Source organism: Balaenoptera borealis (assembly GCF_965194805.1).
Source record: "Balaenoptera borealis genome assembly, chromosome: 12".
In the NCBI taxonomy this organism is placed as follows: domain Eukaryota; kingdom Metazoa; phylum Chordata; class Mammalia; order Artiodactyla; family Balaenopteridae; genus Balaenoptera; species Balaenoptera borealis.
Genome location: NC_138869.1, coordinates 52,818,558 through 52,840,636, shown reverse-complemented (window position 1 = coordinate 52,840,636; position 22,079 = coordinate 52,818,558). Strand labels below are relative to the sequence as shown.

At 47.5% G+C, this 22,079-nt stretch overlaps 1 protein-coding gene across 4 annotated transcripts in view; it reads left to right on the top strand.

Annotated features, from left to right (window-relative positions):
- The window catches only part of ITGA9 (integrin subunit alpha 9), a 356,726-nt gene extending 337,259 nt beyond the window's left edge, over positions 1–19,467 (top strand). For 3 of the 4 annotated variants that reach the window (XM_082348371.1, XM_082348369.1, XM_082348370.1), the window contains 2 exons: positions 3,498–3,617; positions 15,026–19,467. In XM_082348371.1, the coding sequence (XP_082204497.1) occupies positions 3,498–3,617; positions 15,026–15,124 (219 nt within the window). In that variant the 3' untranslated portion in view covers positions 15,125–19,467. The remainder of the gene's footprint in view (positions 1–3,497; positions 3,618–15,025) is intronic. The other variant, XR_014232874.1, reaches the window with a different exon arrangement.
- The last annotated feature ends 2,612 nt before the right edge of the window (positions 19,468–22,079 follow it).

Sequence of the window (22,079 nt, the reverse complement as noted above, 5' to 3'; positions counted from 1 at the left end):
TAGCACAAGGAGTTATAGCCATTATCTTGTGATAACTTTTAATGGAGTATAATCTGTAAAAATACTGAATCACCATGCTGTATACCTGAAACTAATATAATATTGTAAATCAACTATACTTCAATTTAAAAAAAAACATTAAAAAATACCATGGGCTGATTCAAAAAAAATTTTTTAATTAAAATAAAGAGGTATAAGGGCTTCACCAGGATCATCCTGCTATTTACTGGTGGCGACCAGACTGGATTGTCGGTGCTTCCTACCTCTCTCTGTGGTCCATGCTGCTGTTCCTTTGGGTTTTTATCTAAGATGTGACTTCTTAGAACTTCAGGCTGCTCAGATCCTTCCACTTAATGAGTTTATTAGAGTCGCGATGTGCAGGAACCAGCTTTGCCAAAGCATAAAGCACATGTCCAAGATGATGAACGGCATCACTAAAAATAATAAAAGATTAAGCACACATTCCGGGGAAGTGCCAGGGCATTCTTGTGGAATTTGCCAGACTAAACTGTAGTGGATACTCTTCACTGTCTCTGTATCTACAAAACCAGACTTCCAAGGTGGCTTTGCCAGGATACGCATTTCAGACACCGCGGGCAGGCAGCATCCCTGTGCGGCTCTCGGGGTGACCCAAGGGGCTGGACTTTACAGCTGACCCCACGGAGCCCACAGCCTGTCTCATTGTCAACAGGAAGGTTCAGCAGATTTTCACTATGCGACCAGAGACCAGGAACTTTCAGACACTATCTTCCTTCCCTATTGCACAGAGGAGGAAACCGAGAAGTTTGTCTTGGTTGTCCAAGGGTGCCCCTCAGCCACAGTGCTTCATAGTTGACCTGTGCAAGACACCACAAGAGATTCTGAATGTGGGAGGTGATTTGATCCACAGTTTTTTAGGGGCAGTAACTCAAAGACATGAATCTATCTGTCTTTAAAGACATTAATCTCTAATCTGAACCAGATAGAAAAGAGTAGGCTTAAGATGACAGACTTCACAGCCCATTTCTGTCCCACCACCTCTCACCCCCACGTATTCCTCCTTCAGGATCGCCTCATGTCTGAAAATCCCTCTTTGTAATAGCCCCAAACCGGGTAGAATGGATAAATAAATCAAGGGATACTCACACAGCAATGAGAATGCCATGCTCCAGCCTGGAGGAATCTCCCAAACCTAATGTGGAAGAAAGAAGTCTTTCCAGGTAGAGCGTGGACAAAAGCAGTGATGCTCATCTAGGCTCTCGGCCGTCAGGACAACGAGTACCCTTCGTGGGGGCTGTGACTGGAAGAGAGCGTGAAGGGGGCTTCTCAGCAGCTGGTCCCATCCTGCATCTCGATCTGGGTGCTGGCTACACAGATGCATTTCGCATTCAGTTCGTGAAAATGCAGTGAGCTGTGCACTTAGGTTACGTAGACTGTTCTCTATGTATATTAGACTTCAATAAATAGTTTTTTAAAATTAAAAAGGGTGCCAGCCAACCATGCACAACCTCAAAAGAAATCTCCCTGCCAGCAGTGCTAATGATGCTGATGGGAGCACCTGCCATGTGTCAGGGGTGGGCTCTGCCAATCGCCCTGCGTGCGTTAGCCCCTTCAGTTCTCTGGGGAGGTGCTGTTCTACCCCTGTTTTACAGAGGAGAGAACTGAGGCTCAGAGAGAGAAAGTACCCTGTCCAAGGTCACACAGCTAGTGAGTATGTGCTGAAAAGAGGCCTTATTTCCATTCCCAGAAGTGACTACCGTGTTCTGTAGGCAGTTCTCTTTGATCCGTCCCAACATAGGAAGGAATGGTTTCTGCTCTGATTTCCCTAGAGATAATGTTTTGGATTCAGGATCTGCCTCATGGATGACCATCCTCCCCTCCCCCAGCACACCCCCCCACCCCACCAGTGGGAATGAAGACAGTTGAGACAAAGGTGATTGTGTTTGCTTTCCTTATCACCAGGGAAGAGACAGTAAATGATCCATTTAATTGACAGATAATCTTTAAAGAACCACTGTCAGCCAGGTACTCTATGGTGTGCTAGTGACCAGCTTAGATTGGGAGTTTGGGGTTGGCTAGACCTGAGTTCAAATCCTGACTCTGCATTGTAAGCTACATGGCCCGGAGCAAATCCCTTGTCCTCTCTGGGCCTCCATGTCCTGCTGTGTAAAATAGGTGCTAAATACCTCCTGGGGTGATTGTGTGAGTTAGACAAGAGATTGCAAGAAAAGCACAGAGCCTGACATAGAGGAGCATTCAAGAAATGTTACAGAGAGAGGGAAACGAGGCCCTAAAAAGGTAACATAAATAGCGCTAGTATCAACTCAGTCCTGTGCCCAGTCACCGTTGAGGCTTGAGCAAGGGGCTCCCATAACCAGCGAGGCTTCCTGCCAGGCAAAAAATCAGCTGGCTTTCAGGGTTGAGCCAGGTTTACATAGGCCTTCTCCAAGGAGGGACTGGGCATTCCAAGCACACGGCCTAGCTTGGACAAAGCCCTGTGGCTGGGCCAGCCTGTCTGCAGCCAAGGGAGACAATGGCTGCCCAGAGCTGAGATTTCTGTCTCTTCAGCAAAGAGGAGCTTGAACAGGACGGTGGGGTGTTAGGGGATTGGCTGTAGAGGACACAATGGATGCTTTGAATTCTACAAAAATAAACTCCGCTGTGACCAGTGGGGCGAAAATAGAGCCAAAGGGTACAGTCAGTGTTGAGCTAGCACGTGTTAAGCTATCACTTCTCTGGCAGGAGGGTGGGGGCGCCCTGATTTGTGCGCCACTTTTGGTGGTATAAATACTCCTGTGATGGACCATTTCAAAATACCATTGTAACGTCCTTAGATGTGGGGCTGGGAAGAGATGCACACCGTTGGCACCATTGATGTGAGCCAACACACCACTGAGATTCCATCAAAGTTGGGAAAACTTGCTCCACTGAGACATGGGCTCTGAGGACCTATGGCTCCCATTGGAGACCAGGGCTCCGCTCTTCGAGTGAGTGCTTTTAGTGTGCTAGGTATCGCCATGAGACCCAAGGCAAACTGTGCCCAGCCCTTGAGGTCCACAGTCTACTGAGGAAACTGGCATTAATTGAGTAATCACACTAAGTTACACAGTGCACAGAACACTCAGAAAGAAGTACTGTCTTACCTGGAGGGCACGCCCATGCCCTTTGTTTCAAAACCATAATAAAACAGAGACTGTTATTGTCTGTTCTGAATCAAGAAAAAAGTGCATCCTCTCAGTTTTTCACCACGCTTATGTTCACTTCGTGATACTTAAATCAGGCCTGTTGTTGTTACAGCCCTTTGAAGAACTGGGCCTGTGATTTCAAGTGCCTTTTCAGGTCCTTGTGAAAAATCCATCCGTATACAACCAGGAAAGCACTCAACAGAGCCCGTTTTAGAGTGACAGCAGTCTGGACACATCTCTCCAGTTCAGTCCCAATGTCAAGCCCAGGCTGGGTCCCCTCATGCGGTGGGTGCTTCTGTTTGGGAACCATCTCACTTCTGCTTTGCCTCCCAGGTGGTCTTCGAGGCGTTGCACAATCTGGAGCCCCGAGGTTACGTCGTGGGGTGGATCATTGCCATCAGCTTGCTGGTGGGAATCCTCATCTTCCTGCTGCTGGCTGTGCTGCTCTGGAAGGTGAGTGGAGAGCGCAGGTCCCCAGGGAGTCCCTGACCAGACACCCAGCTCTCCTGCCTCAGCAGGGCTAGAGCTCGTCGTCGGAAAAGGCTTCCTGGTGGAACTTCCTTCCCAGTGCAGGTACAATGAAGGAGGACAGGGTCCCCTCCAGGCAGTGAATGGAGTCTAGGCTCCTCCTGAGGCCATTCACACCTGAGGACTGGACTGCTTTAGAGGGAACCCCAAAATCTTACCCCTCTTCTCCTGCCTTCCCTAGCAGAGTTGCCACCAGTCCTAACACAGGGTGGTGGGAGCCTCACTCCAACGCACAAGCTTGGGGAGTAACAGCTGGGACTGGGACGGGGATGGTTAACTCCTTTACTTGGCACAAAAACAAGAAAAGAAACTACAGAGCCATTCTTTGTTCTTTTCCCATGTGGAACATGGAAAAGATTTCTGCCCAGAAGACTCTAGTAATGGCGATGGGCCGTATGTCTGGAGTGCTGCCTGGGTAGCTTCATCAGAAGTTCTCCCAACCCCATGGGGGTTCATTCGTAGGTGCCCCAGGGGGTAGATTTGCCCTGCCTCCTTCACCAGGGAGCGCCTGCTCATCCTTCACATCTTGCCTCTTGTCACTTTCTCAAGAAGAAAGGGGTGTCCTCACCCCCAATTCTAGGATGGTTTCTTTGCCCTGCGCTCTTCTCTCAGACACCTGGCGTCCTTGACTTTAGGGCCTCTGTATTCATCAGTAATGGTTTCAGAGTCATTATCTGAGGAAGGTCTGTCTCTTCCACGGGATGGTAGTGTGCCACGTGAGTTGGGTCCTGTCTGTTCTTGTTTCCACCGTGTCCCCAGCTCCTACAGCAGCACCAGGGACCACAGCTGGGACTTCCTGACACCAAGTCCCTGATTTTCCAGTGTTCCAGGTTTCAGAGGCAGGTGGAAGCAGCCTCTTAACATGATTATGGATGGATCCTTTAAATTCAAATAATTAGTTTCTTTGGGATTCCAAAATAATTTGTATTTATTGATCAAACGTAGACACATGTCAGTAAGCAAAAAAGTTGTCAAATACTCAGGAGTCCCCATCCCAGAAATAACCGTGGTGAGACCAGCATTGTCTCTTCTTGAACTTTTTCCCTACATAATAGACAGAGACCAGGCATTCTCTTAGCACCCACTTATTTGTGAATAGTGTGTTAAATTCTCCAGTAAAATACCCAATACATTTTCAGGTGCAGGACCTCTAAGATTAAAGCAATGAGTTCAATTATCAATCTGAAAAAAGTATAGTAAATATACTTCAGAGTATCCAAGAAATCTAGAAACACAGGGAAAATAGTGTTTTTGTTGTACATCTTTTCAGATTGACAGTTGGACTCATCACTTTAAATTAAGAGCAACTTCACCTGAAAAAAGTATTGGAGGTTGAAGAAAAATATATTGAGCATATTACTTGAAAATTAGTGTATCTCAGGTTCCCATGCTTTTTGGACATCCCATTTACTATTTTACAGGCTAGCTTTCCCTGAATGCAAAATTGTGAAAGTCTTTGCCTATTGTTAAAAACCCGTGTCCAGCGCTGTCCTCAGGCTGCAGGTGTATGGCAGATCCCAGTCCTCGGATGTTGGGATTTATTCACATGGCTTCTGGTTTCACACTTCTTGTAACAGTGCCACAGTGAATATGCTTGGAGCCAAATATTTGCACAAATCCTTCATTATGTCCTTAAGATGAAACCCTAGAAACGGAATTACCGAGTCAAAAGAAATGCGTATTTTAAGCCTTTTATTACATATTGCCAGTTGCCCTCTGGAAAGGTTATACAAGCAGTGTATCAAAAGTGCCCATTTTCCTGTATATTTACCAGGAGCGGATATTACCTTTTTTGAAAAACCTGCCCATTTGTTGTTTGTTTAATCTGCGTGGCCAGATAGAGTCTTAATTCTCCCTTTTCTCCAACTCTAACTCCTTCCTGCCAAGACGGCTGGTCTGGGGGTGGAGAACAAAGCCAGCTCAGTGTTTGGGATCTGAAGACAGTAAGGGCTTTGGGGGGGATGTGTGTGTTTGTGTGTGTGAGAGAGAGAGATACTTCCTTCTGCCTTTGTACGGACATATCAGAAGAGAGGGGGCACCGTCCTCCACGGCTGGGTGCACGGGACCAGACAGGGACACAGAGTGGGGAGCAGGGTGGCTGTGTCCCACCCCCTCCCTCTGGGCCCCCCACTTGGCTCTGCCACTCAGGAGTGTCCCCTCTCCTGAGCACACCCTCCCCCCTCCTTCCAACTGCCATCTGCTTCGCTTTGCTTCTGCTGTTTCTTTAAAGAATGTGGTGTGTCAGGAGGGGTTGTCATGGGGTGGCCAGCACCCTGAGGCCACCCAGCTGTGTGTGATCCAAAGAGCCAGGGCCCGAGAAGGCAGACATCACCCTCTGCCATGGACTGGCCATGAAAGCAGAGTGGTGGCGGTCGAGGGGCCTTAACCAGACAAGGTCATCTTAACTGCTGGAGGAAGGAAGGGTCTAGAACAGCTCTGAGAAAGCTGGCGAGTGATGCCGTCAAAACTTGTAGCCACAGACACAGACTGATCAGCCTCCTCTGAGTCCCAGTCCTACAAGCCTGGGAGAGAGAATCTGACTGGCTCAGCTTGAGTCAAATGTCTACAACTGTGGCAAGAGGCCAGGAGGTGGCAGAGAGAGAATCTGACCAGCCTGGGCTGGGTCACATGTCTTCCACATCCAGACAGCTAAGGCCAGCGCAGGAGAAAGATGCAGTGTGGAGGTTTGGGGAGACCAGGTAGGGGTGGGGATGGGGGCTAATCTTAGGAGGAAACTAGGCAGATACCCTAAAGGCTTTCGCTCCAGCAGGGTTTCACGGTTGTCAGTGGTGCTATTGCCTACGTTACAGTCTTTTATATGGTACTGGGTAGCTATGGCCGCACAACAAATTGCCACCAAATTGAGTTCCCTTCTGCCTAACAAATGTATGAGTCAGGAATTCAGGAAGGGTTTGGCTGGGTGATTCTTCTGCTCCAAGTGACACTGAGTGGTGTCACACAAGGGCATTCACCTGGTGGCTAGGCTGCTTCACTTCACAGGACAATTTTATTCACATGCCTGGCACCTTGGGTGGAGATGGCTGGAAGGCCGGGCTCTGCCAGGCCCCTCCCTCTCTCCGTGTAGATTCAGGGCCTCTACATGTGGCCCTTCCAGCAGAGTGTGCTGATGTTTTACGTGGTGGCTTCAGCTCTGGGAGAGCATGGTGAGAGCTGCTAGTCCTCTGAAAGGCTGGCCCAGAACTGGCATGGCATCATCCTGCTGTACTCTGTTGGTCAAAGCAGTCACGTGCCAGCCTAGAGTCAAGGAACAGGAAAGAGACTCTGCCTCCCAATGGGAGGAGTAGCGAAGAATTAGTGGCCATCTTTTGTCTATCACATACATGATATTCAGAAATATGGGCAAAATCTTAATCTTTTCTGTAAAACTCACTATGGCAAAGGATGATTAGCCTAACTGGAAGTTTTGTTGTTCTGAAGTAGATGAAACCTCATCTCTCCTCCATCGTGTCATAGATAAAATTATGATTGAGCTCCTTGGAGGAAAAAAAAGTAAACCTCGGTGCAGGGTTCATGAACGCACTCTACATTCAGAGTGGGTAGTCTGTTCAGGCACAGCGACAGTGCAGTAAGGAGCTCGGCAGAGGGAGTTTCTTTAGGAAAAATATTTTTCTCCTGAAGGACTAACTAAATAGAATGACTTTATAGGACACTGAAAAGGGCAAATGAAATGTAGGATTATTCTGAAGACCTACATATTCCTAAAACTTCAACTGCAGACCTCTTCTGTTTTTTTATTTATTTTATTGAAGTATAGTTGATTTACAATGTTGTGTTAATTTCTACTATACAGCAAAGTGATTCAGTTATACACATATATACACTCTTTTTCATATTCTTTTCCATTATGGTTTATCACAGGATATTGAATATAGTTCCCTGTGCTATACAGTAGGACCTTGTTGTTTATTCATCCTATATATAATAGTTTACATCTGCTAATCCCAAACTCTCCCAATCCATCCCTCCCCCAACCCCCTCCCCATTGGCAACCACAAGTCTGTTCTCTATGTCTGTGAGTCAACTACAGACCTCTTGTCAACTTGGATTCCTATGTCTATAACCTAAGAAACATGCATTATGTATAGAGGTGTAATATATTGACAATTCAGTGCACAGAAATCTGTTGATTAATGGGCCTAGTATTTGAGTTAGATGGGAGGTCTAACTGCTTCTGGCTTATTACCGTATTTCACATATCATTCCCTCCAATCCTTTCAAGGGGAAAGTCACTGCATGGTACCCAGTTGCCACTGCTGATGAGTAAACACTTCACTAGAGCCCTTGAAGACAGGTGGGCAATGTTCAAGTCCTCCTTCCTTTCTAGAACCACGTCTCTTAAAGTTCCCTTTGGTGTAGCTCCTGACACTGCTACCTATGGTTGCTTGCCATTGCCTTGAGCTCATGAGCCCAAAATGGTTGTTCCCCAAAATGTACAAGGATGGTGGCGTGGTATCAAAAACAGAACAAGGCAGCTGGCCCAGTGCGGATGGATTTTCTGTGCCCTGCAGGCACGCTTTACACTTGTGAGCTGGCCGGTACCTTCACTCAGCAAACAGATCCCTGCGAAGTGGCCGGCTCGGGGTGAAGGGACAGAGGTGATAAGCAGCAAGAGCCCTCACTCCGTCGTAAAGACTGGGGAAAGCAGTTAAGTGACCGAGGCTGAGCCAAGCACATCCTGAGGGGTAAGCAGCACTTGGCCAGGCAAAGAGCCTGTGCCACACCTCCTACATGTCGCCGTGGTGCCACCAACATGCCCATCATCCCCTGTTTATCTGAAACAGAAACCCCTTATAGGGTCAGCAAATACCTTCTCCAGAGCCAAACTCCAGGCTCCCTGCCTAGTGCTCAGCCTCCTTCTCTCCTCCAGGGCTTTCCAGAGGGTCGGCCGGTGGCACATCAGGCGCTGTCTCATGCTTGGCCGCAGCAGGTCCTGGCTCCAGTGCAAAATCCACAGCGAGGGCCCCGAGCTAACCAGACCCTTCTTCACATTCTGAAATGGATCCTAATCAGCCTTCCCAGAGCCGAGCTGTTAGCAGACACTGGGAGCCATAATTTAAACTTTCTGTGCGAGGATTACAGTAGCCTGCCAAGCCACCGTGCAGGAAGAAAACTTTGAAATAGGAAACTCTTTTAAGGGAGAAAAATCCAAATGAGTCCCCTCTCCTTTTGTTTGGCTCCTGTTTGGGTTTGAAATGGCCTGGGCCCTGTGCCTCTTCAAGACAATCGTAAAGGCCTGCTTATAGGAGGAATTTCATTATTCAGAGGGTATATGTGACTTGCACCTTTAAAAAGTGCCTTCAACTCATCAAGCCAGCCTTTGAGTCAAGTGGTGAGAGAGTGGAGATGCTGGGATGTTTTTCCTTCAAGAGGAAAAGCCTCATTTAGGGCCCCAGGCTTCTCTCTCCCTCTCTCTCCCCCTCTCCTTGCTCCCTTGTACAGTTTGCCAAAACACGCAGGCCACCACTCAGTGAAGGAGAAAACTCTGCATCCTCCTCTACTGCTTCCAGCCCAGGAACCTTTCCCTTCTCTCCTGTTGGCCCCTTTTGCCAATGAGATGGCCTGGAGCAAAGGGCAGTGCCGTGGCCTGGCCAGCCTCATGACCAGCCTCTTCCCAAAAGGCCCAGGACCTGCCAGCTCTGCCTTCTCACAAGTGGTATAGAGGTGGGCTGTGCAGTGGGTTTGCCACCGTCCTTCAGAAGGACTCTCTCGAACCCTCTGTCATCTGGGCCTGTTCCAAGAGCCTGCTGCTCCAGAGCTGGCTTTGGGCTCCTGGTTTTCATTTAAGAGCATTCCTGCTGACCTCAAGCAGAAATACTTGGAAAAATAAATCTGTGAAATGGCCCAGCGGATGGGTAGGTTTGGCAGCCCCTCCAGGGGTCATTGGGGTTATCACCTGCCCTCCAGCTGGGCAGTGAGAACCCATCCTTGTTTCTCCTGCAGAGAAAATGAAAATGCACAGACATACAGCACACACACACACCCTTCGCACTGTCTCAATTAAGACCATGTGCCAGAGACACTCAGTAGGGACTTATTTATGTTTGGAAGTAAATATGGGGCGATGTTGCACTGTTGACATCTCGAGACAGAGACGTGCTATGTAAATAGTCAAGGAACTTGAAAGGACACATAAACATGAGGCTCTGAGTTAGTCCAAAGAAGGAGTGTGTCCAAGGCCCTTGGAATAGCTGCCCAGGAGGCAATCCAAAAGCCAGGGAGGAGGGGGTGGGCATCTCCCCAGAGACCAGAGGCCGTGGGGTTGTGCGGCCGCCCTTCACTCACCCCGAACTGGGCTGGGAAGGAGGAGGCTGGTGCTGCAGGCTGTGGACCCCAGAACCCAGTCATTCTCACTTATTCCTGGGCCCCAGGCCCCTCTCAGAATCTTCCTAATTAGGGCCATTCAGGGGAAAGCTGCTGTTTCCCTAGGAGTTTTCTGGCAGCTTTTTTGACACAAGTTTATATCAGAAAGTTGTGTGAATCTGTCAGGAGGGCCGAGGGAGCTGCCCTGTGGGGCCGCAGCCCCCCCTCAGGAGCAGCGCAGACGAGAAGCCAGAAAACCCCTGCTCCCTCAGCTTGCAGGGGAGCCAAGTTTGGCTGGAGTCTCTCTTCCTGTAGGGTTTTCATGAGTGTTCCCTCCGCTACAGACAGCAGTTATTTACAGAGCCTTTTGCCCCTCAAGTGGCAAAGCAAGCCCTGGAAGGATCCAGAAAAAGTGCAGGAAAACACATACTCCACTGGACTGGAATTGAGTGAGGGGCTGCTGAGGGTCCGGCTTAACTGATCACGGCCCATTTCCCGGCACCCTCAGTGTGGGCTCCGCTGACTGGGAAAATGTAGGTTTGCCCAGCATCTCTCCAAGGTTTTCCCCAAAGTAACCATGAGTACTAGTGACGGTGAGAGTGTAGGCCTGCTGCAGGAGAGAAATGTATTTGAAGTCTTGAGTTATCTTAGTGTTTAAGAGTTTTAGACTTCTCTATACTTTATAACATATCCATACTTTAATATAAAAATTGGAAATTTAGTTTTCCAAAAACTCTTTGAGAAAAAATGATACCAGGCGAGGACTCTGTGCCCTGTGCCTCCTGCGTGTGAGGAATGGATACACAGCTGTATGGCCCATAGGCTGCAGTCCCGAGTTTGCTTTGGGGACCAACATAAAAAGCTTTCATTGTGTTTCAGAGCTAGAAGAGGTCTGAGAATGCCGTCGCTCTCTTGGGCAGAGACAAAGACACTGAGGTTCAGAGCCAGGAAATGACCTGCCCTGTGGCCAAGCGTGAGCAGTACTCAGAACTCCAGGCTCCCCATGCGGCACCTCTCCTGTCCAACCCTTCAGAGTAGGTCCTATGGCACTGGGCAGGCCTGGCATGACACAGTTGTTTGGGGAACCCTGGCTTGGTAAACTCAGAGCCTGGGCTTTGGGTTCTATATCAAAAGCCAAAACCGGGCTCTAAACAACAGCACGAAGGTGATATTCTCTTTTTCTGAAATGGAATTCGTTTGATCACGTAAGAAACAATATTAATTTGACAGAACCACCTCTAGACTATATGGCACCTCTGTGCAAACGAGTAAACAGCGCCCCTTCCTCCAGAAGCTTTACTTCCATCTGTCAGAAAATTCAGAAAATCTACTGATTTTGTTAGAAAAAGACACCCGACTGCCATCTGCTGGAAAATAGTTGTCATAAGTTTACACGTCCATGATCTCTCTGATATGAGTGGCACCCTCCCCCCTTATATGCAGTGCACAGCCTGCGCTACTGTACCCGGCACTCCCTAGTCATGAGAGTGATCTGTGTTTTAAGAAATGGTCATGGGCTCCAAAGAAGAAGGACAGACACCAGTGGCAGCTCCAAGCTTCCATCTAAAGATGAGACTACACACAGGTTATGTTGGGAACAGGGCTCTGGATACCCTGCCGCACTGGAGTGGGGTGGAGAGTTTGCAAGGCTGTTTCTAAGGGAAGCTCTACGGTTACTGCCAGCAGGGGTAGAATTTTCAAGACTAATGCTGAGGGACTTCCCTGGTGGTACAGTGGTTAAGACTCCGAGCTACCAATGTAGGGGGCCTGGGTTCGATCCCTGGTCAGGGAACTAGATCCCACGTGCATGCTGCAGCTAAGAGTTTGCATGCCACAACTAAGGAGCCAGCGAGCCACAACTAAGGAGCCTGCCTGCCGCAACTAAGACCTGGTGCAACCAAATTAATTAATTAAATTAAAAAAAAAAAAAGACTAATGCTGACACCATACCACTTGAGACAGAAGAGCTTGCTTTTGGATGCCTACAGGAGATGATATGCCATCACTTTGTTGGTAACAAGTATGACACACATAAACATGAGCACAGGAGAGCCTCCTGTGAGAGTTGGGCCAGGCACTCTAAATCCTTGCTAGATTGCACACGCTGTATCAAATCCTTACGCCAGCAAAGCTGTGAGAAGGTGAGCCGACTCTCGTCCTCCTTAGAGATGAACAAGAAAAGTCTGTTCAGCAGGACAAGGCACAGTGATGCTCTTTCCATCTAGAGCCCTGTCAGGCTGCCCCTCTGCCACCCTTCCTGTGGGTGTTGATTCATTCAGTAAGTCAGGCAAAAAAATACGGAGTTCTGTATCAGTTAACTCTTGCTATGTAACAAACCAAAGTTTAGGGACTTAAGAACAACCACCATCTACATAGGTTGCAATTCTGAGGGTTGGACTGAGCTTAACAGGGCGGTCCTCCTGTCTCAGCAGGGCTCAAACCTACACCTGCAAGCAGTTGGGGGCTGGCGAGTCTAAGAGGACCTCAGCTGGGTGGACTCATCTTTCAGCAGCGAGACCAAACTCATTCACTCGGAAGCCAGGCAGGGTTCTGAGAAAGCAAGTGGAAGTGTGCAAGGCCTTTGAGGCCTAAGTATGGAACTGACAGGGCATCACCTCCCATGCACCCAACCGTCATAGCAAGTCACGACTCAGATTCAGGGTGTGGAAAATAGACTCCGTCTCCTGATAGGACTTGCTGCAAAGCCACGGTACAGGACATGGATACAGGGGCATTTTTGCAACTTATCACTGGCACTAAGTAGTGGTGAGATGCTGAGCTCTGGGGATAAAAAGCACAAATCCGTAGGAGTCCTAAGACAAATGTGAAAGATGATAAGAGAGCAGACAGTTAAAGCTCTGCTTGATTGGTGCCACATTAGAGATATGTTACTTCTCTAGAGTTAAAGTGAGTAACTGGAGATCACTGAAACATCACACTATCCTCAGGTAGAGTCATATGCTAAAGAATCTTATTCTCATGTTATATCCAGCCTCCTTTCTATGATTATGTTCTCCTCAGCTCAGAAGGTGCACATGACACATTCGCCCTGTCAACCACATCTTTATCTTTCAAGAATGAGATTTCAAGCAGTAACTTCTGAGTTAGACATTTCCATGAAGTCTTGGGTCGCTTTCCTGGCCTCCCTTGGGTATGCTTTGAGGATGACAACAACGACCTTTTTCTAATTATCCAGAACATTCAAGCCAAGCCTCCTTTCCACATCCCTTGCAGAAGGGAGACGGTGGTAGAGATTTAATGAGAGAAAAGTATATAGGGGTGTCATAAAGTAGGGTTCTGACAGATGTGGTCTGATGCTGGGAGGACATATCCAAGGAACTCAATGTCTGTCTGTGAAACGGGCCTTGAGGATCGAAGCTCAGAGCACAAGACGCTTGCCAGCTGTTCTGTGGAAGCTTCCACTCCCTCCCAGCCATCAGACTGCTCTCAAAGGGAACTCTCAGGACTCCCTTGGCAATGTGGGTGGAGGTGACCAGCACTGTCTTGGCAGCTCTCTTGACAGTTCTCATTTTCACCTGGGCCAGTAAGCCCCTTTCAAGGAGTAGGAAGATGGTGCAGTGAGACTGTGGATGCTTGGTTCATGGTGAAGGAGTGTGAGGAAAGATGCACAAAGGAGTTAGATGTGCCCCCAAGCCTGGGTTTGCTTGACAATTTGTTTAGGGCAGGTTTTGTATATGCATCCCCCATTGGCAGCAGATTGCAGAGATTATTAGTCTCAAGGGTTTTCAAATATGACTATGGAAAGTATACACCAGTGACAGTGTGGTACCACAGACCTGCAGCACAGCCTCCCAGCAGCGAGCCAAGTGTGCATGTCTGTTTCAATTCCCCTATTCAAGAGGATCGAAACAAGGATTTGAGGGCAAGTCATTTATTTGGAAGATAATCTCAGGAAACAGTAATAGGGGACCAGGGAAGAGAGGGCAGGGAAGGAAGCTAATAAAGGATGTGTTATCAAGCTGGTTACCACTGCGGGAAAGTTCCACGCGGAGCGTGCACCTCAGGGTTTCGCACCCAAGGAGAGAGGGAGCTGGGGTATTTGTACACCAACTCCAATCAGTCATGTTTAAGGGCAGATGCAGGAGGATGTCTGATCTCTCAGAAACAGAGGCCACTAATGCTAGGGAGCACAGGACAAGAGATACCAGGTCTTCCTGAGCTTGGGAGAAAAGGTCAGCTTTGGGCTACAAAAAGTTACTTTTATATGGCAGTAGTGCCTATGCTGACTATGTGAAAAGAAATGGAAATTCATCTTACCCTGTATGAAAAGCCATAGACATCGGAAGGAAAGGTCTTTTCAGAACTAAGCTAAAAGAAACTGCCATCGTGGCTCAGGAGGAGTTGCCAGTTTTAGGGGGGTACACACTGCCAGCTGTGTGCACGGCAGCTCAGCAGCTCACGAGGGTCACAGATTTGAGCGAAAGATCTAGAGGACAGCAAGATAGGATGCAGACCTGCAGATACTTTAAAACTCCTATCGTATGAGAGCAGTACTTATCAAATTATTCTGCAATGGCTAATCTCTCTCAGGATATTAATAGATTTATCAAAAGCCAGATAAGCTTGGGAAGTATCAAGTCCCTGACTTTCTTAATCCTTTCCTAAAAGGTTGATTTGATCCTTTACTGTTCTACTGTACATTACGAATCTCTTAAAGAAAGAGTGTATCGTTTCCAAACTTATTTGACCGTGGAATCTGTTTTACTCCCAAACAACCTATGAATAGCTCAATAACTAGTTTTCCCCAGCATACAGTTTGGGAAACACTCCACCAGAAGCACATTACAAGGAACAAACAACTTATCATAAGAAAGCTTGCAGGAAGTCCATGCATTTTGAAAAGTGGTTCCACATAATGCTTTTTCTAAATCAGCCCAATCTGAGGAGTTGTGAGCATAGATCATGCCTCCTCCGGGTCCAGGTGGCTTGGGAATCAAAACAGTTGATTCCCCAGCATCTCTAACCTGGCCTCTCCTCTTTCTGCCTTTCAGATGGGCTTCTTTCGCAGAAGGTACAAAGAAATTATTGAAGCTGAGAAGAACCGTAAAGAGAATGAAGACAGTTGGGACTGGGTCCAGAAAAACCAGTGACCTGCCACCCCAACCCACCCCGGTCATGTGGCCCAGTGGTTCGCCTGTCTTCCTGATCTTTGTATCTTCCATATTTGGAAGAAAGAATCTTCTCCAGATTTTTCGGAGGCCCCACGATGCTGTTCTCGTCCTCGTTCTCTCAAGCCCAGGTGCCAACCTGAGGCAGTCACTTCGGCCAGGTCACCTGACTGGAACCACCACCACTTCCTTTTCCAGCTGAACTCGGAACTTTGGAAAGCCGGCTGCAGAGCCAGGCGATATTTATGGATGCAACATGCGTGGTCAACCCTCAGGGGAAAACTGTTACCTAAAAGTATTTTTATAAATATAAGCCTTTTATACTGATTATGTCTTTATATTTGTATCGATGTTTTATTATTTCTATTAAATGGTTATATAGTTCACTCAAGCACTGATATCTGGCCTGAAATCTTGGAAATACTTGTATATTCATACAAATGTTAAAGGATAAAGATCTTACTGTACTTTGGAACTTGCTGTTAAAGAAGACTCTCAGATGAAATCATCTGAAGAAACCTCACGTGATGAATCCACCCAGCGGGTGGTGCTGTATATCAGCTGTGGTTTGGGGCTGAGCCCGAAGGCATCTCACATCTCTGTTGCCTGGAGTCAAGTGTGGAGTAATGTGCTAAAGAACCAAGAGAGTTTTTTCATCTGTACCGTTCATTGGAAGATTCCCAGCAGGAATTTGGATGGAAAAACCTGATTCTTGAGGTCTGTTCTGCATCACCTTATAGAGCAGACATTTCACCCTCCTTCCACTTAAATTAAGACATGAAAGCTTGGAGCAATGCCATTTCATCACTGGTAAACCTCAGAATGGCATCTCATCCTGGACATCGTGCATCAGAGTCCGCACACCACCGGGACTGAATTGGTGCCCACCAAGCAGAGACTTGTGTCTGAGTGCTGTGATGTGTTATCTTTTCATGTTAATTTGAGTCCAGAGGTCTCCATTGTCCCTGTCACTCTTGCTGTCCCAGCTAATGGTAATTGCAGTGTCCTTCCCAGAGATGACCATTCAACCTGTCCTTATTTTTTTTAATCATGTCTTAGGTGGAGTTCTTAAGAAGTGGACCCTGAGACAAGGATTTTCATGCAGTAACTTATTAAGGAAGTATCCCCAGGGCACACCAGTAAGGACACGAGGGAAGCAGGACACGGAAGGGGAGGAAGACAGGTAAGGGAGCCATTTCAGGGCAGGTCCCGTGCAGGGGGTCTTCAGCCTGATCCTGCAGGGGGCGCTCTGGAGGGTAAGTTATGCCTCAGAGTTGTCCCAACCTGGGGCACGGGAGCTGAGCTTTCATAGTCTTGTACCCAGGGGAGATGTAAACTTTCTGCTTTCACTTCCTGCCAGCAAAATAGCCCCAGTAGCTCAGGAGCGGTCCTCAAAAAGAGGGCTGCACCCCCAACCTGGGAAGCGCACAGAAATAATGCAAAAGAAATGATGCAAAGGGATCTGGGCATAGCACTGACGTCCTCGCCTATCCCCTGTACAGGTGAATGCTGAGTTATGGCCTTCGCTATCCAAGCTCTCTGTTTGACAGTGTTTATTACCAGACGCACAGTGCTGTCCAGGTTTGAGTGCAGTGTGATTCTCTGAAAGGGCAAGGTGGTGACGGATGTAGCAAGCTCAACACCATGCCTGGCCCGTAGTGAACATTCAATAACCATGAGCAGCCCTGGCTGCTGGAAAACCATCTGGTACAGGGGAAAACGTGCCTAAGAGCAGGGTCTGACAGAGTCCTTAGTCACTTATCACAGCCTGCTCAAGCCCCGGGTACAAACAGATGGCATCAGATGAGAATGAAACAAGAAACAAGACCAGGCATCTTTCTCATAGGGCCTTGTTGACTGGGAGCTAAGATGTGTGGGGGCCTGTGAGTATTGTTGAAAAGACACAGAACTCAACTTCAGGGGAGACAGGTTTTTCCAGACACATAGTTGGCTAATGCTTGCAAAGATATCTAAAGTTTTGGCAAAATTATGAGGGTGCTGGGCGGTTGCAAACCTGGCAGGGAGCACACGTGTCTTTTCGTTTCTTACGCAGTTGACTCTGACACAGGAAGATACAGAATTCATCATGCTCCCCTTCCAGTTCTCACTCAGGGTTCACCTCTGACAGATGTGTATGGGGCCCCTGCTGTGCGTCAGACCCTGTGCTAAGTGCCGGGGGTTCCCCAGTGAACACCACCCCACATTTTGCCCCAAGGGAGGCAGATCTTCCCACAGTGGCGCTCAGAGCATGAATTCCTTTACGAGACCTCATCTGCAGCCTTCCTTGGACGGACTTCTGCTTGTTGTTTCATGTTGTCCTTTAATAAATCATTTAGGATTCTTAGGTGGTAGGCCTGGGACAGCTCCATCAGCGGCTTTGGCCAAATGCACAAATAGCCACAGCCAGCCTCCTGCAGGGGGTGCAGACGCGTGGGAGACAGTGTAGCAGGATAACTGGCGGGCACACGGTTCTGCCAGCCAGAGGGGAAAGCCTCACCGGGGGAGGGGCAGTCTCCATAGCCAGTCTCAGAGCTGGGATCCATGTGCTTCTGGGTGGTTCTGAGTGGTAGGCACACGAGTGGTCACATACCCAGGAGATTACTAAGACTAAATAGGACAGTTTTTAAGAAAATCTCGCTTGGCCTCCACTGGAGGAAATACTGGCAGCCCCTCTGGAACCTGTTTGGGGAGGATGGTACATCTGCTTATCTCCTGATGCTGAGTAGGCGGGGCAGCAGGGACTGGGGAGCTGACCATTTAGCACAGAGATAGAGAGGGAAGTTGAGCAGGTTGTCAGTGCTCTCAGCTTGGCCAATTCACCAGCTCCATCCAGTTCAGAAGCCCTCAGTAGGCTCTCGGGGGAAGCAGACAGGATGGGTTGGTGTGTCTTTGTTCCTTCTCCAGAGGGTTCTTTTAAAATTCCACAGTGCCTTCCAATTTCCATCTTTCCTGCTTCTGTGGGTTCACTGTGGAATGCTATCTGATGTTCCCTTGCACAGCATTATTTAAGTCTGCTTCAGCTTTTTGGTTGTGTATTCACTGGGGTTATAATCAACTGTCAGAAGGATTGAGGTGCTTTTTAAATATGAAGAAAGGACCTTTGTAGAAATTAAGTGAAATAATGCTCCCTTTTCAAAAATGATTCACCTATGCTCAGTTTACATGGGACTCAGGAGTTTGGAACATCGCCTAAGTGAGCCTTAGACCTGTCGCAGAGAAGAGGCCATGAGGTTCAGGAATGAGGGGACACTGGCAGGAGTGAGTGGGTCCAGTGGCTTTACGGTGACTGACAGGCACACGGCCAGAATCACTTGCTACTGAGGTCACTGAGGCTTTCTCAGTCAATTCTTCAGGAAACTTCTGTCAGCATTCTGAAGTTGGGTAAGCTTTGTAGAAAATCTGATGGAAAGTCCTCCTTCACCAAATCATATGCAACCTTCAGCCCTGGAGCCAGAGGCAAGGAGGTTCAAAACAAAACCAGCGGGCCTCCTGGAAACATCTGGGACCTGTTTTCAATGTGGATGTGTAGCAGATCCCTTAGGTGGTTGTGATGGGTGCTGATATGCTACCTGTGGAACCGTAGCAATGTCATTTTTAAAAAAGGTTATTCTACTTTTATTTTTGGATAAGGCATCATGGCAGGGCAACACAGTTACCCTCCGGTTACGTGTAAAACCTACACCTGATGAAACCTGCACCTAATTCAGACTTGCCGAAATGTAGAGGCAAAGCAAAGGATTGGTATTTGGGGGAAATGGCCTTTTAGCAGATAAAAGGCAGAAAACGAGCGTCCCTTAGAAATGCTCCAAGTATGCGGTGTTTTAGTCCATGTGTTGTTTTGCTATATAGAGCAAGAATATACACAATGGAGAATATGTTCTGAAGCAAAGAATGGCTGAAGGGTTAGGATACAAAGGCAGTAGGGCCAAAATGAACCTTCTAGAATGTTTTCTGATTTTCAGCATGTGAGGGGGATAATGAACAAATGTCCCACGTGATGCAATGCTTTGTAGCACGATCTAGATTTCAGACTGTGTTAAGGTTTTTTCAAATTCTAATGTGCACGGTGTGACCAGCAGAGTAAGTTTAAAAGCTTTAAGAGTGTGATTAATTGCATGGCAGGCACCCACGCTAACTTCACTTCCAGAACTTGATTGATGCATCCATGTACGTTTCCGTTGAGGAATTTCAGTGGGAGGGGTGTTCCTCTTCACAAAGTCACATGTATTCAAGTCTGTGCAGTCACTTCTAATTCACTTGCACTGTTTGGGAAATGCAGGTTTACAAAAGTACGTGTTTGGAATTAAAAAAATGGCTACAAATGATTTGGGAGTTCAGTCTGTAATTTCTTTTGCTACTAAAGAATTTGAGCCTTTTTAGGCTGTTAAAGATGGGGTTTCGGTGTAATACAACATGAGCATTTAAAGAGTCCATGCAGGTTCATCTAATTGCACATAAAGAACCCACTCAATGTGTCCGAACTGTCCCTAGTCTTTGGCCTCCATTCCATGGTCACCACCTTCTCTGTGCATCACCCACCTGCCCAGGGCCACACCTGGGACCTTGGTCTTAGGATGAATGTGCCCAAATTAAATGCGGCTGATTCCTCGTTTTTAGTAGACTGCTTCCTCATGTGTCCTCCAGTCATGAAGCATTTTCCCGGAAGCCTTTTGGTAGCATCCTTACACATTTACAAACATTGTGTTCTCTTAATTTTTGATCCCCTCCATCTGTCTAGTTATGTCCCTGTTCTTATCTCAAATATTGTTCATTTGTGTGTTTTTCTCCTTTTTCTCTAGATGAGACCAACAAAGATCTATTTTATTGGTCTTTTCAAGAATTAGCCTTTGGCTATACCAATCAAGTGTACTGGTTTTTGCTTCCTATTTCATTAATTTGCTGCTTTTGTACTTGTTAAGATTTATATTACTCCCCTGTGGTTAAAATTCATACACACACACCCCCCCCACACAGTATAGAAGGGGGTCTGAAAAGATACACACCAAGGGGATAAAATTGGTTGTCTTTAACTGGGTAGGATTGTCAGTGTTTTTGCTTTGCATTTTGTTTTGTTTTTACTTGTCTGAATTTTCGTGTTCTACAGTGAGCATGTATGTCTTTTGTAACAATGAAACATATGCAAATTACTTTTAAAATAAAGTTACCTCTGGGAGAGTATGAATTGCTAAGCCAAAAGAGATCCCAAATTCTAGGTCTCGAAAGAAAGAGCTTTGTTTGCACAAAGAGCATTGATGAGCCTGACACTTAGGACGATGGTCCAGTGAGAAATCCCAAGATTTTTAATTCGGATGCTTCCTGGCTTAACAAGACCTGCCAGATCACTAATGCTGATTAAGTATGTTTCTCTTGTGTTGCTCCACCTGTTTCCTTCAGCCAGGAAAAGGCCTTGACTAACTCAAAGGAATCAAAGATACAAAACTAAGAGGAAGAAAAATGGCCAATTAGTAAATTCTGTCTCCCATTCAATCAGGAGTTGTGCAGTCCACTGTTCTTTACCTCTGATCCTTAAAGTCTGTCTATTCATCAGGGTATTTTGCTTAGTAATAGAATTAATGGGAGTGCTTAGTTAGAGCTCTGTCTATACTATCAAACCACTTGGCAGCTCTCCACCAGCAAGGCCAGCCGACCCTGAGATCAGGTCCATTCATTCTGTGTAACATCCAACTAAAGTGGATATAACGAGATACGGCCAGCTCTGCCCTGAAATCTGAGGCTGTGACATCTGGGCCTGCTGCCAAACATCTGCTTCGCCTCAAAATCTAGTCCAGATCATTGTGTGCTTTATTTGATGTGATTCTTCTATAATTGAAAAAATACCTAAAAAATTAAAACAAATCTCAATAGAGGTATAAGTACTGCCTTCTGAAGACACCAAGTGGATTAATAAGCAGGGGGCATTTTTAAAAGGATCTTCAGGAAAACTTTCTTCTAAGAAACGGCAGATTTGGAAAAAATGCAATCCTCTCCAATATTACGTCTATTCAGAGCCCACCTTATCAGTTAGAAGAATATTTGGCTCCATATAATAGAAAAATCCAAAATAACAATGGTTTAAACATGCTGGAAGTATGTTCCTCTCTTACATAAAAGAAGACCAAGTGAGGGCCATCAAGTTCTGGAACAGCAGCTTCATGGATGATCAGGGTACCAGCTCCTCTCTAGGCATGTGGCTTCCATCCTTCAAGTTACCTCGTGGTCCCAGATGGCTACCAGTGTACCAGTCATCGTGTCCACATTCCCAGCCAACAATAGAGGAGGATAAAATGGCAATGCCCCCTCCCTTTTAACTGGCCTTCCCAGAAGTCCCATAGAGCACTGGCCAGAAATTAGTCATATAAATGCACCCATCCACAAAGGAGGCTGGGGAATGGATTTTTTTTTTTTAAGTATTTGTTTATTTATTTATTTATGGCTGTGTTGGGTCTTCGTTTCTGTGCGAGGGCTTTCTCTAGTTGTGGCAAGCGGGGGCCACTCTTCATCGCGGTGCGCGGGCCTCTCACTATCGCGGCCTCTCTTGTTGCAGAGCACAGGCTCCAGACGCGCAGGCTCAGTAATTGTGGCTCACGGGCCCAGCTGCTCCGCGGCATGTGGGATCTTCCCAGACCAGGGCTCGAACCCGTGTTCCCTGCATTGGCAGGCAGACTCTCAACCACTGCGCCACCAGGGAAACCAGAAGACAAAGGGCAGCGCGGGGCCCACGGGCCCCCGCCGGCCCTTCCGTCCGCTCGCGCGCGCGCGCATCCTAAGGCCGGGCGGGGCGGTGCCTCCACATGCGCTCCCACACGTAGGCGGGAGCCCGGCGCAGGAGCCACACGCGCCGCTCCTGCCGCCTCGCGCGGGGCCCCAGTCCCGGGCCCGGGAATGGATTTTTAAGGAATAAGAGGAGAATACATATTGGAGACAACTAACAGTTGCC